The sequence below is a fragment of the Orycteropus afer genome, unplaced genomic scaffold (genome assembly GCF_000298275.1).
Source record: "Orycteropus afer afer isolate SDZICR_OR568_19922 unplaced genomic scaffold, OryAfe1.0 scaffold00270, whole genome shotgun sequence".
Classification (NCBI taxonomy): Eukaryota; Metazoa; Chordata; class Mammalia; order Tubulidentata; family Orycteropodidae; genus Orycteropus; species Orycteropus afer.
This window is the reverse complement of record NW_006921857.1, coordinates 1,958,190-1,971,460: the sequence shown is the minus strand read 5'-3', so window position 1 is coordinate 1,971,460 and position 13,271 is coordinate 1,958,190. Positions and strand designations below refer to the sequence as shown.

The 13,271-nt window shown below is 38.2% G+C and overlaps 1 protein-coding gene across 1 annotated transcript in view; it reads right to left on the bottom strand.

Moving 5' to 3' along the window:
• Positions 1–13,271, bottom strand: part of BMP2K (BMP2 inducible kinase) — a 254,462-nt gene that overhangs the window by 119,593 nt on the left and 121,598 nt on the right. The window contains exons 4-5 of the mRNA XM_007950371.2: positions 6,374–6,516; positions 1,401–1,522 (exon numbers count right to left, since the gene is read on the bottom strand). Of these exons, the coding sequence (XP_007948562.1) occupies positions 1,401–1,522; positions 6,374–6,516 (265 nt within the window). The remainder of the gene's footprint in view (positions 1–1,400; positions 1,523–6,373; positions 6,517–13,271) is intronic.

The window sequence follows — 13,271 nt, the reverse complement described above, 5'->3', positions numbered from 1 at the left end:
TACAAGAACCCTTCATGAACTTGGGTTCATTACTAATGCAAGTTCAACTGAACTTTGTACCACGTATCTGCAACAGTAAGAATGAGATGTTTCAGTAAGATCGATGGTAACCACCATACATCATAAATCTGTAACTTTTTTTAAAAAATTATATGTGTATACATATATCCCCTGAAGCCAAGTCAACAATTCATTGTCCTTGTGTTCTTCAGAACGTTTACATGTTTACTAAGAAGTTTCTTTTTATGGAATCTAACATAATCATCATAGGATAAATACAAATGAGGCAGAGTAATATCAGATGTGAACTCATGCATTTGCTTCATTCTGTAGTACACAGGGTCCCTATTAGTGGGAACCAACTTGATGGCACCTAACTATAACAAAAATATCAGCTTCACTGGAGTTATTTCTGAAATGCTGCATTTCAATAGTAGTTCCTATATCAAAAAAAAAAAACAAACCAAATCCACTGCTGAGTCAATTCCAACTCATTAGGACCATTTAGGACAGAATAGGACTGTACCATAGGGTTTTCCAAGGCTAACAATCCATATGGGAAGCAGACTGCCTCATTCTTCTCTCACAGAGTAGCCAGTGGGTTTCAACCTCCAATATTTTGGTTAGCAGTCGAATGCCTTAACCACTGAGCCACCAGAGCTCCTAGCTTCTATATAGTCTTAAACAATTGAAAATTTGTGAAGAAGAGATGAAAGACAATTTAGGAAAGATAAATAATTAGAAATACCTATTCTGAGAGATCTTTATGCATTCTGTATCACTTTGTGATCTAAGATTTACAAATAGTTTCATTTTCTAAAACTAGGTAACAGAAGTTAGGAAAAGGTCCTCACAGATGGTCTCATAACCATGGACTGAAAAAACATTAAGCAGGTATGACTTACATTTCTACCACAGAACTTTCCAGCATACTATTATAAAGTAAAAGTTCTTGACACAGTCTTAACATTTATATTTTGCACATAGCTTTCAGTGCATAGGGAAATCAGCCTTCTTAATATTACACATATAAAGTAAAAGCATAAATGTTTTCAAGTAATTTAATTTTTCCTAATAAGCACAAGTCTTCAGTATCAGTAAAAACACAGGTGTTTAAATGAACTCAACAATCACTTCAAACTGTCTTTAATGATTACTCACATTGATTACTACAGCTTATTTAACAAATTTCTTTATAATCTGTTTACAATGTATATGAAAAACTGTATTCGTGGTAAAATGTACTTCCTGATAAGAGAACAGTTAATCTGTTTCTGTAGCATTGAAACCTTTTGAAGAAATCTATGAATGGAGTATCTAAAATTTGTATCAGCAGAGCTGGTCAGACTCAAGCTAACTAAAATTCTCATGAGACAAAGTGCAATAAAAATGGCACTTACTTTTTAATTTCTTCTTCTACTATGTTCACTCCATCTTTTTGAGGATTGAGAAATTTATTAGTGGCACTGCCAAAGTCACAAAGTACATAGTTCCCACCATCATTCAACAAAATATTTTCTACCTTTAAAAAAAAAGGGGAGGGGGTAATTAGCAGTATTTTAAAAGTGAAAACTATGCTTTTATAAAATAAAGACTGAAGGGTTTATGCCACATGTGTATAGGTGTAAGCCATCTCAAATTATAAGGACAAATGAACCAGAACAAAAATAAACTTTACTGTATCTACTGTTTGTCCAACTAAGAGCAAGGAAGAGCTTCTCCCACCCATGACAGTTTATGCAGTGGCGAGAAACCCTAAATCTGCTCCCAAACTGCTATTATGAAAGAGATTTAGTGGGAAGCATAGTCCAGCTTCTCTCTCTCACCATACCTCCATTTTTCTCCTTTTCTGATACATCTGCTTATTTAGTAATGAAAATCATGTAAATTCTACATTTGATTAACTCCTAATGCTGTTTTTATCTAAAAAAAGCTACAATGAAGAACACAAATTTGACCTTGCGTCTTACCTTGAAGATCAGAGTTTAGTAACAAAAATAAAACAATTCCATGCATAGTTTCCAGAAAATAAGATAATGAGCTCAACATCCAGCTTTGCTGTTTACTAGCATGTGTGTTGGTATTAGGTGCTGTCACGTCTGTTGTGACTCATAGCAACCCCGTGGACAACAGACCAAAACACTGTCCTCTCCTGTGCCATCCTCACAATCATTGCCATGCTTAAGCCCATCATGGCAGCCACTGTGTCAATTCATCTTGTTGAGGGTCTTCCCCCTTTTCGCTGGCCTTCTACTTTGCCCACTGTGATATCCTTGTTCAGAGACAACATGACCAAAGTATGAAAAGCAAAATCTGGACATATAGGCTTCTAAGGCACATTCTGACTGTACTTCCTCCATGAAAAATTTGTCTGTTCTTCTAGCAGTTCATGGTACATTCAATATTCTTTGCCAATACCACAATTCAAAGGTATCAATTCTTCTGTGCTCTTCCTTATTTATTGTCCAGCTCTCACATACATATGAAGCTACTGATAGGAGGACAGCCTGAATCAGGTGAAACTTAACTCTTCAAAGTGACATCTCCGCTGTTAAATTAGAGGTCTTCTGCAGCACATTTGCCCAGGGCAATGTGCCGTTTGATTTCTTGACTACTGCTTCCATAGGCACTGATTGTGGATCCAAGTAAAATTAAATCCTTGAGAACTTCCATCTTTTCTCCATTTATCATGATATTGTTTACTGGTCCAGTTTTGGGAATTTTTGTTTTCTTTATGTTGAAGAAATACTGAAGATTAGTCTTTCATCTTCATCAGTAAGTGCTTCAAGTCATCTTCACTTTCAGCAAGCAAAGTTGTGTCATCTGCATATCCCAGAGTTGTTAATGGTTCTCCTCCAATCCTGATATCACACTGTTCTTCACATAGTCCAGCTTCTCTGATTATTTGCTCAGCACCCAGATAGAATAAGTATGGGGAAAGGATACAACCCTGACGCACACACTTCCTGGTTTTAAACCATACAGTATCCCCTTGTTCTATTCAAAAGACTGCCTCCTGGTCTATGTAGAAGTGTTCTGAAATTCCCATTCTTGCAATGTTGTCCGTAATTTATTATGATCTACACAGTCAAATGTCTTCGCACAGTCAATAAAGTACACATAAAGACCTTTCTGGTTATCTGCTTTTACGCAAGGTCTATTTGACATCCTTCTTCTGAATGTGGCACTCGCTGTATAGACTCTGACAATTTGTTTTCTTTTTCTTATCTATAACAATATCTAGGAGCTCTGGTAGCATAGTGCCTAAGGCACTTGACTGCTAACCAAAAGGCTGGCGGTTCAAACCCACCAGCCACTCCTCGGAAGGAAGGTTGGGCAATCCTACTTCCGTAGTGATACTGCCTCGGAAACCCAAGGAGGGGTCGCTATGAGTCGGGGCCGACTCGATGGCACATAACAACAACAACAACATGAAGCAGAGAGTGTACCCAAGACCATGTATAGGGTTAGCAGACAATGGTCCTATATTTGCATGATCTGTAAGAATTCCAAGGTGTATAGTAGAGCTGACAAGGGATAAGGTTGTAGTCACTTCTTGGTCACAACCAGCTACCCAGAGGGACCGAGTAGTTGAACCAGTAGGCTCAGGACCATAGTCGCAGGGGACATCAAGCTCAACTGGCATAACATACTACACAAAACATTGTTCCACCTCCTACTTTGGCGAGTAGTGACTAGGATCCTAGAAGCTTGCAAGCAGCCATCTGGATGCTACGATGGGTCTCTCCTCACCCAGAGCAAAGAAGAATGCTGAAACCCAAAGACTGATGGAAACAATTAGTCCTAGCTACTGGTACAGCATGCAATCCACAGCCCACATGACAATGAGACCAGAAGAACTAGATGGTGCCTGGTTACCACTGTCAACCACTTGGAGGGCCATCTATATAGGAGATCCTGGAACAAAACTCAAAATCACTTGGAAAAAAAGGGGGAGGGGGACCAGGTTTGCTGGTCTGATAGAGCCTGGTGGAATCTATGGCCCCTAGCTGCCCTTCAGGTCTGGAATTGAACCTACACCTGTGGCTTCCATCCAAACAAAAGACAGGCATGTGAGTTGAACATTTACCTGAGGTAGATACATTCCTTGGAGAGAACAATCATGGGAGAAAGAAGGGTTGTTTATGCACAGGGAGACAGCTCAGGGAGCAAGGGTAACCATAGGGAGGAAGTGGGAGGGGAGCTGTTGCATTGGGGTAAATTGTAGTAAATGTTATGAGACAAAGTGTATGTGAACTGCTATATGGAAAGTGAATTTGTTCTGTAAATTTTCACCCAAATCACAATTAAAAAAAAAAAAAAAAAACTTGCTTGTTATTGTTACATTGTTTTTCATAATATCTATTTTATGATACATTCTAAGAAGAGCAAATTCATTTATTTTCACTCTCAAAATACTCACACTACAGTTTCTTTTCTGGTGTCTTTCAGGTGACTCAATATAATGTGAGACAGAAAAAATAGTAGGAAGCAGACAGTCCTGAGTAATGCCTCCTTTCTTAGTTTCCTAAACTGTAAAATGCAGGCAATGAATAACTATCTTGCTGAGTTGCTATGAAGGATTAAAGATTAAACAGTGCTTGGCACATGGTAAACATTCAAAAATACTTATAATAGCTCTTAATTCTCAAGTTAACAAAAGTTAGCTATTTAAAACTCTTCTTATTTTACAATATTTCTTCTGTATTTCATTTTGCTGTTGTTGTGAGGTGCCATCAAACTGATTTCAAGTCACAGCAACCCCATGTGACAGACTAGATAGAACTGCCCCACAGGTTTTTCTTGATAGAAATCTTTACTGAAGCACATCGCCAGGTAGTTCTATTGCCAAGCTGCTGGGTGAGTTCGAACCACCAACTTTTTGGTTAGCGGCCAAGCACTTAAACCTTTTGCACCACCAGGGTCCCTTATATTTCAGTTTAGTCTATTTTTAAAAAAGATTTAAACACAAATGCACGTTAACATAAAGTTACACATCTAAAAGGAACAAAATGTATGAAATATACAAAATCACGCAGTTGCAGTTTAATGCCTTCTAAATTTTAAATTAAGAAGACTGAGCTGAAAATACCAGCTTAGGATGAGAAAAGTTAATGAGATCTAATAGGAAAAAAATCATATCAAGTTATTAGAGAAAAGGTAAAGTTGCATATTCAGAAGAACTGAGATGAGCTATATTGGTTACCCAAGTTCAGGAACTAAGATCTGTAGTGATACATTTCAGCCCTTCTTTAAGCTTACATCCTTTTACCACAGGGTTCTCTAGACGGTGCTTTCATGGCTAACAATCTACATTCCACGTCACATCTTCTACTCTCTTGTATCATAAGAGAACTGTAAACTTTCCTAAGCTTTGTACAATCAGCCAGAATTGTAATTCACTCATTCAGGAAATATTTACTGAGTTACTGCTGTGTGCCAGGCACTGTTCTAAATGCTCATATATATCATAACTGAAAATAAAAAAATCTTTGCCCTTGTGACACTTACATTCTAACAGGAAAAGACAGACAATAAACAACTAGCAATACATAAGCTAATTATATCATTTCTTAAGAAAGGGATAAAAGTGCTAATGAAAAACAGATCAGGTCGAGAGTAGGACTGTCAAGTTGCAATTATAAATAGGGTGGCTCAGCATAGGACTCACTGAGAAAGTAAATCTAAGCAGACTTGAAGGAGGGAAAAGATTAGCCATTAGGATATATCTGGGCATAAAGCATTTCAGGAGGGAGAATTTTTGTAATCTTAGTGCTTGTGGGCATCAGAAAGGGTACCATATAAATTACAGCTGTGGCAATATGATACCAGGGATTTTCAATACCCTTCCAGAACTTTCTCCACTGCAATACCTGGGTACCAGATAACAATGGGTCAGGAACCAACAAGAAGATTAAATTAAGTGATCTTAAAGACCTCTAAATTATAGGTAAAGAGATCCATTTACCAGGATCCTCCAATTTCTCCTAAAAACACCCTAGTATGAATTACAGCAAATAGGAGCAATGTGTTGAACTGAGAGAATAATGATGTGAAGGTCACTCAACCAGTGTCAACGATGCTCACACTTTGTCCAAATAAAACCTTTCAAAGAAGCTAACTAAGTAAAACAGAGAAGCAAAGTGGGGGACACAAAAGCCATGCTAGAAACTGTGGCCATGCTAGAAACATCAGGGTCATGGAAAGCACAATTTTAAATGCACAGTCAGTCTTCTTTACATGACCTCCACTAACGTAGCAGAAAATCTGTGTATAGGTAATAAAACCTGGTTTATGGAAAACAGTCTAACAACATTTTAATTCCAAAGTTTAAACCTAGTTACTTAACCCATTAGTTTTCTAAAAGTCTTACCTTCAGATCCCGGTGAATTATTGGAGTCTTACACTGATGTAACCTTGCAACAGCTTCACAGGCATCACAGAATATCCGCAACACTTCTGGTTCTGTAAAACCTGTCTGCAGCTTCTTGTTCATCTGATTCACCACTTGACCAGCTAACCAAAAAGGTAATTTTGAGAAAACATACTATTTAAAAATGAAGTCTATCGCAAAGAAAATAAGAAATGCCTTTATAGTCTCAGATAATGGGAAACTGGGTTTTTCATAATTCTTATATAAAGATGTCTATTATATCACAAGGAACTCTGGTAGCACAATGCCTAAGGCACTTGACTGCTAACCAGAAGGCTGGCAGTTCAAACCCACCAGCCACTTCTCGGAAGGAAGGTTGGGCAATCTACTTCTGTAGTGATATTGCCTCAGAAACCCAAGGAGGGGTCACTATGAGTCAAGTCTGACTGGACAGCAGATAACAACAGCATTATATCATATGTTACTGATTCAAAAGCACATTTTTCTCCCCCACATTTTTACATCTCTGAAATCAGAACATCTTAAGATAATGTTGTGCTAATGCTATTGGGTATTTTTTTTTAACATCTTAACATCTCTGAAATCAGGGTATACCTTATAACCAATGGTATCTTAGATTTGTTATAGCAGTTTCAGTACTGTGTTAGTTATTGTGTAAAGAGTAGTGAACAAAAATAAGTTTTCTATTACCACGGAATTTACATTTTAAAGGTAAAGACAAACATTAATCACATAAATAAATACTTAATCATAATTACATACAATACGAATAATATTGAGAAACTTTAACAAGAGAGCCCTAAATTTATAATGGAGCAGAAAAAGGGGAGGAAGAGGGGGTCTGATAAGGTATATCTAAGGAAGTGATATTTATGTTGCGACTAAAGGATCAAGGCACTTGACTGCTAACCAGAAGGCTGGTGGTTCAAACCCACCAGCTGCTCCTCAGAAGGAAGATGGGGCAATCTACTTCCGTAGTGATACTGCCTCGGAAATCCAAGGAGGCGTCGCTATGAGTCAGGTCCGACTCAACAGCACATAACAACAACAACGACGACTAAAGGATCATTAGCAATTAATAAGGCAGAGATGTGGTAGGAGCCCATTACTGCAGAGTCAATTCCAATGCATGGAGATCCCATGTGTTAGAGTAGAACTGATACATAGGTTTAGGGGTTTCCTGGCAGATTAAAGGACGCAGATTGCCAGGTCTCTCTTCCAGCCCACCACAGAACGGGTCCGAACCACCAACCTTTAGGCTAGTAGTCAAATACAAACTGTTTGCATAACCTAAGGTCCTAAGTAAGAATGAAGTAAAGATTTGAGAGAAGAGTAATAACAAATAACATGCCCGAAAGCTTCCAGTTTGGGAGAGTTTGATGATTTGGAATATTTTAAAGAAAGTCAATGTGTGTATGGTTTAGGAAAAAGAGAACAGAGTTTATTTTTTTTTTGTTGTTAAAAAAAAAAATAAAAAAAGCTTACAGATACAAGTGCCTGGGTGCTGCAAGAAGCAGATAAAGATCAGCCGTATTTTGGATTTTGTCATAACAGACAAGGAAACTGCTTGACTTGACTTTTTTTTAAAAGATCTTCCTGATTAGAAGAAAGGGGTAACCAGAAGGGACATGCAGAGATCAATTAAAAGGCTAATGTTCTAGGCAAAAAGTAAAAGATAATGGAACAGAGGAATTTACTAAATCCAAATAGCCACACATGTATCATTGAGCACTAACAGGATTATTATACATTACAATGATTAAAAGTCAAATAATGGTAATTCTTAATTATCAAAAGAAAAAATTAAACACTCTAATAAAAATGAAGTTTGGCAATGCAAAAAGGCAAGCTTGTATTAACCTGAAACTTTCCTTTAACAAGGTTAGATGAATGAATGAATAGTTGCTACTACGTCATCTGTAAGAAGGTGCCTGCAAGCCTATTTGTTTCACTGTTAATAACTAAACATCTAACTCTTATCTTTTCTGAAATATTTTTCATTTAGAATTTTAAAGCAAAAAGGACATTAAAATTTGCCAAATATATTCCTACCTGTCAGAAACCTTGGGTCCAGTCCTTTGTAATGTGCTCAGGATCCTAACAACTCCTTCCTCCATTCCCTTGTTTGTCAGATTGTGAGTCTGTCTATTCTTAAAAACTGGTTTTAACTAAAAGTTAAGCCAAAAACCAACCAAACTCACTGCTGTCAAGTCAGATCCAACTCAGAGCGACCCCTCCTTGGGTTTCCAAGGGGTATCCCTACGGAAGGAGATTGCCCAAACTTCCTTCCAAGGAGTGGCTGGTGGATTTGAACCGCCAGCCTTCTGGTTAGCAGTCAAATGCCTTAGGCACCATGAAACAGGATGAAAATCTTCCTTGGTGTTCATTCATATACTTGAAATATCATTTCACAGCTAAGAAAGCATAATCTTGAGCCCATTCCAATTCTTCCAAACTATCAAGGTTGTAACCAGCAGAATAAATTTTAAACAAGTGTTACTTGCCCTTCTTCCATCCAGAGATCTTTGGGCCAGAAAACCTAAATCACAAAAACTAAGTCTCCAGAGAAAGCTGAAAACTATATTTATTTGAATTAAACTTCAAATGTGGAAACTGAAAAATTTCATTATTTAAAATCAGAGTTTTCTGGATTAGACAAAATCAGCACCCACCAACTGCAGGCCACAGCAGCCCATCCACAGATATTACAAGCAATAAAAATGACTGTAGTTTTTAAGCTATTAAATGTTAGGATTTTTTCTTCTTTTAAATTTAAAAATCTAACAGATTATCAGTCCCCAGGTGGTGCAAACAGTTAAGCGTTTGGCTACTAACCAAAAGGTTAGCAGTTCAAATCCACACAGTAGCACCTTCAAAGAAAAAGCTAATAAATATATACATGAGAACTTATGTAGAATACGTTCTAAAAACAGAAAGTGCTTCCTTTCATAAAGCAAGAGAAATATACTCAAAACATCAATCCCATTTTCTGGAAGTCTAGTACCAAAAACACGTAATCTCTCTTTAATCTATATAGCAGAAAATTAGCACATTAAGCAGTGCCAAACCACGAATTTTAAAAAACCTCTCATTTGACAAAAATGATCTTAATCTTCTGATATTTGAAACCATGAATGTAGCACATCAGCTATATAACACCACGTGTCTGAACTATATACATCAGTTCCCCTACCAAAGTGCCTTCATTCTTAAATAATTTTATATAATACAAAGATCTTTCATAGAGAAAGTAAGGGGGAAGTATTTGTTCTTCAATTCTCCCTGGCCCCACCCCAAATCATTCCTTCATGGGAGATTAAGGAATTTATCTCATTTATTAGTCCGAGAACAGGAATTAGCATGTTCCATTTTCTGGATTACTACCCTTAAGACAATTGTTCACTCAGAAAGTACATTCTGATCTGTTAACATATGTAATAACCTTAGCTGACAAGACAGAAAACTTTTGATATGAAAAAGTGTATAACCACAAAAAGGAAAGAATTCAGAAAATAAACAGAAGAAAAATCCTTTTAAAAATCATACTATCCTCAAACAATAAAAGATTTACAACTAAAACAAATCAAGGTATATTTTAAAAAAGAAGATGAACACTGAATGAACAAAAAAGGATTTTTGGAAATGAAAAACAAGATAGCAGAAATATAAAATTCTATAGAAGGACTAAAAGGTACAGTTAAGCAAAAAATGTAGAGTAAAAAAGATGAAAATAAGAAAAGATAATTAATCTAGGAAGATTAACATACTAAAAAAGCCTATGAAGAGAGAACAGAGAAAATGGAAGAGAAAAAACTTAGTATCTGGCACAAAAGATTAAAAAAAAAAAAAAAAAAACTTACACCAAAGTACATTTATCTTGAAATTTCAGGATCTTAGGGATAAAAGAAAGATTCTCAAAGTATCCATGGAGGAAAGAGGTCACACACAAAGATTGAGGAATCATTCATAATGGCACTAGATTTCTCAACAGAAACTCTAGGAAAAAATGAATAATGTTTCAAATTTCAGGCTTAAAATTATTCTAAGCCTAGAATGCTTTATCCAGCCAAAATAAAAATTAAATGTGAGCATAGAATAAAAATATTTTTATATATCCAAGGTTTCAAAACTGCCTTCTCCCATAAACCCATTATCAGAAAGCTCCTGAAAAAATGTACCAAAGGAGTAAAACCAAGGGGCAGGAGAACGTTAAGCACCAGGGAATCTAAGACAGAAAGAAGGCAAAGAAAATTCCCAGGATAACAGCTGTGCTATTCAAACTGAAGCAGGAGAACTGAAGTCTCTCCAGGAAACATTTCTAGGGGGAAAAAAACAAAATTAATCAAATATTAAAATATTTCAACACATTACATAAAGATATGTACTTTTGGATGCAAAATGCACTCTTGTCAGTAAGCACCATGCTATTTCCCTCTAGCATCTATGTGCTTGAACAACTAGGTACAGCAGCTGGAATTAAGGATTTCAGTGCTCTGAACAACTCACTGAATCAGAGTGTACCAAACACAGAAGAATAGAATTAGAGGAAAGACACAGGGAGATTGCTTAAGAAAGAGCTACCTGGCAGAGGACAGATGGGTAGCCAAGAAAGGCCACTGGAAACTTCCCTGGGGCAGTCACTGACTGGTGGGTGAGGGTGGTCACCTGACATCCCCGTGAGCCAAGAAGACACCCTATATCAGCATACCAGCGACCACTCCAATATCCCAGCAAATGGCCCACAGGATCTGCTGCCAACACCTGATTTCAGTGCTAATTTGGGTAGCACAGTGGCTAAGACACTTGCCTGCTAACCAGACGGCTGGCGGTTCAAATCCATCAGCCACTCCTCGGAAGGAAGGTTGGGCAATCCTACTTCCGTAGTGATACTGCCTCGGAAACCCAAGGAGGGGTCGCTATGAGTCGGGGCCGACTCAACGGCACATAACAACAACAACAACAAAGTCCAAAAGGGCATGTGCAGCACCGCTGAGACTCAGGCGGAGAGCTCACTGCTGTGCCAGAAGGCCGAGCTTGCTCCCCTCTCAGCGGGTCCCTGGGTGGGCTTGGGTCAGCCTGGGAGACATTGTGCTTATCTTTGTCATTGGTATCAGGTCCGCAGTTTGCTGGCGGGTCCTCCCCTGACTCCAACACAGCTGAAATCGCAAGCATCTTTGGCACTGCAGGTAGGTGGTATCAGCCATTAGCAGTCTGGCGGGGTTGAGCCAGCACTGAGGGAAAACGGGGCAGGGAGAGAAAGAGGAAGCCGCGGATGAGTGCAGTCCCAGAAATTTGCCTTGGATCGGCTTTGTGGCACAGAGGGGCCTCAGAGGCAGGGTCTTTGAATGTGCCTGAGCCTGGCGGAAACTGTCAACTCCCTAATAATGGTAATCTTTCCTGAGACTGAGCTGCGGTCTTGTAAATAACTAGGTCATCAATAACAGCCTGTGCAAAGCCCTAGAAACCGACCCTAGCAACAACAAGCTTTCCTTCTTCTGCACCCACCATCTCGGCCAGTAACTTCACTCATTCAATAGAAGAAACCATATTCAGCCAATTACCTTAAAGCCTCCCGCTTCGAACTCTAAACCCTCTTTACGACAAATAGAAACACATACCCACATTCCACAGTGATTACACTATCAAAAAGAAAATAGCAGAGCAACCCAACATACCTGAATCAATAATAAAACACACCAGATTCACCTTTTCAAAATATTAAACCATAAAACGAAGACAAAACAAATCAACATGTAACTAGCAGCTAGACACAACCTAGAGACAGCACTCTACCAGATTCCAGGGGCTTAAGAAGAGGTTCTGCTTTCCAGTAACCCCAAGACCTCTCCGTACCTGCATGACTGAAAAGGGGCGACATTCCTTTTGTTACTCTTATACCCCACACCCGCTTGGTGAACAGAGGTGCAGCCACCCCCTACCCTCACCCACCTTCTGGGTCTGCAGGAACTCCATGCCAGTCTGTGTGCATGGACAGAGCCTGGGTGCCCTGCCCTGTCCTCCGTCGATTTTTTTTTTTTTCCTTGCTTTAAATTTTTATTTTTCTTCTTTTTTTCATTCTTTTTTCTGGTGCTTATTTGGTTTCTGTTTGTCTGTTTTAAAACTACTACTATTATTAATACTTCTGTCCTTTTTACTATTCTTCTGCTCCCAGATTCTAGTTTATACTTTTTTTCTTTTCTCACTTCCTAGCTAAAATTATTTTTTCCCTTCTCTTTTTTCCCTCCTTTTTCTTTTCTCGTGGTTAACCCCATTCCTTGTTTTTTTTTTTTTTTTTCATTTTTCCCATTTTTCTCTTCATTATTCTCCTTCTCTACCCTTTCTCTCTTAGTGTGCTATCCCCTGATATTGCAGATTTTCTTCTTCTTTCCTCCCCTTTTTCTTCTTTTGGGTTACTGTTCCTGTGTGATTACATGGTGTATTTTTTGTACATGTGCTTTTAGTTTTTTGATGGTTATTCAATTGTAATCTTTGTCTAACTGAGCGGAAGACAGCAACAGTCCCCGTAAGATACAAGTACACCAACACCTCCTGCAACTTCACTTACTAAGCAAGAGCCAGCAAGCACCTCCATGTCCACCAATGGGCGAATGATAAAAAAACACCAAGAAGAGCCTGAATCACCCTTGTCTTCTATTCACAAACAATTAACAGAGATCTTAATATAATACCATGATGCCTTGGACACAACAGACCATCACAGTCCACACAAAGAAGCAAGATAAAGTTGTAGAAACAAGAGAACAGGATACAGACCCAGAACATATTCCTGAGGAAGAAGCAGCATTGGAACTCTCTGATAAGGAATTCAAAAGAATTATATTTAGGTATCTTCAAAGGATTGAGAGACAGACCAAAG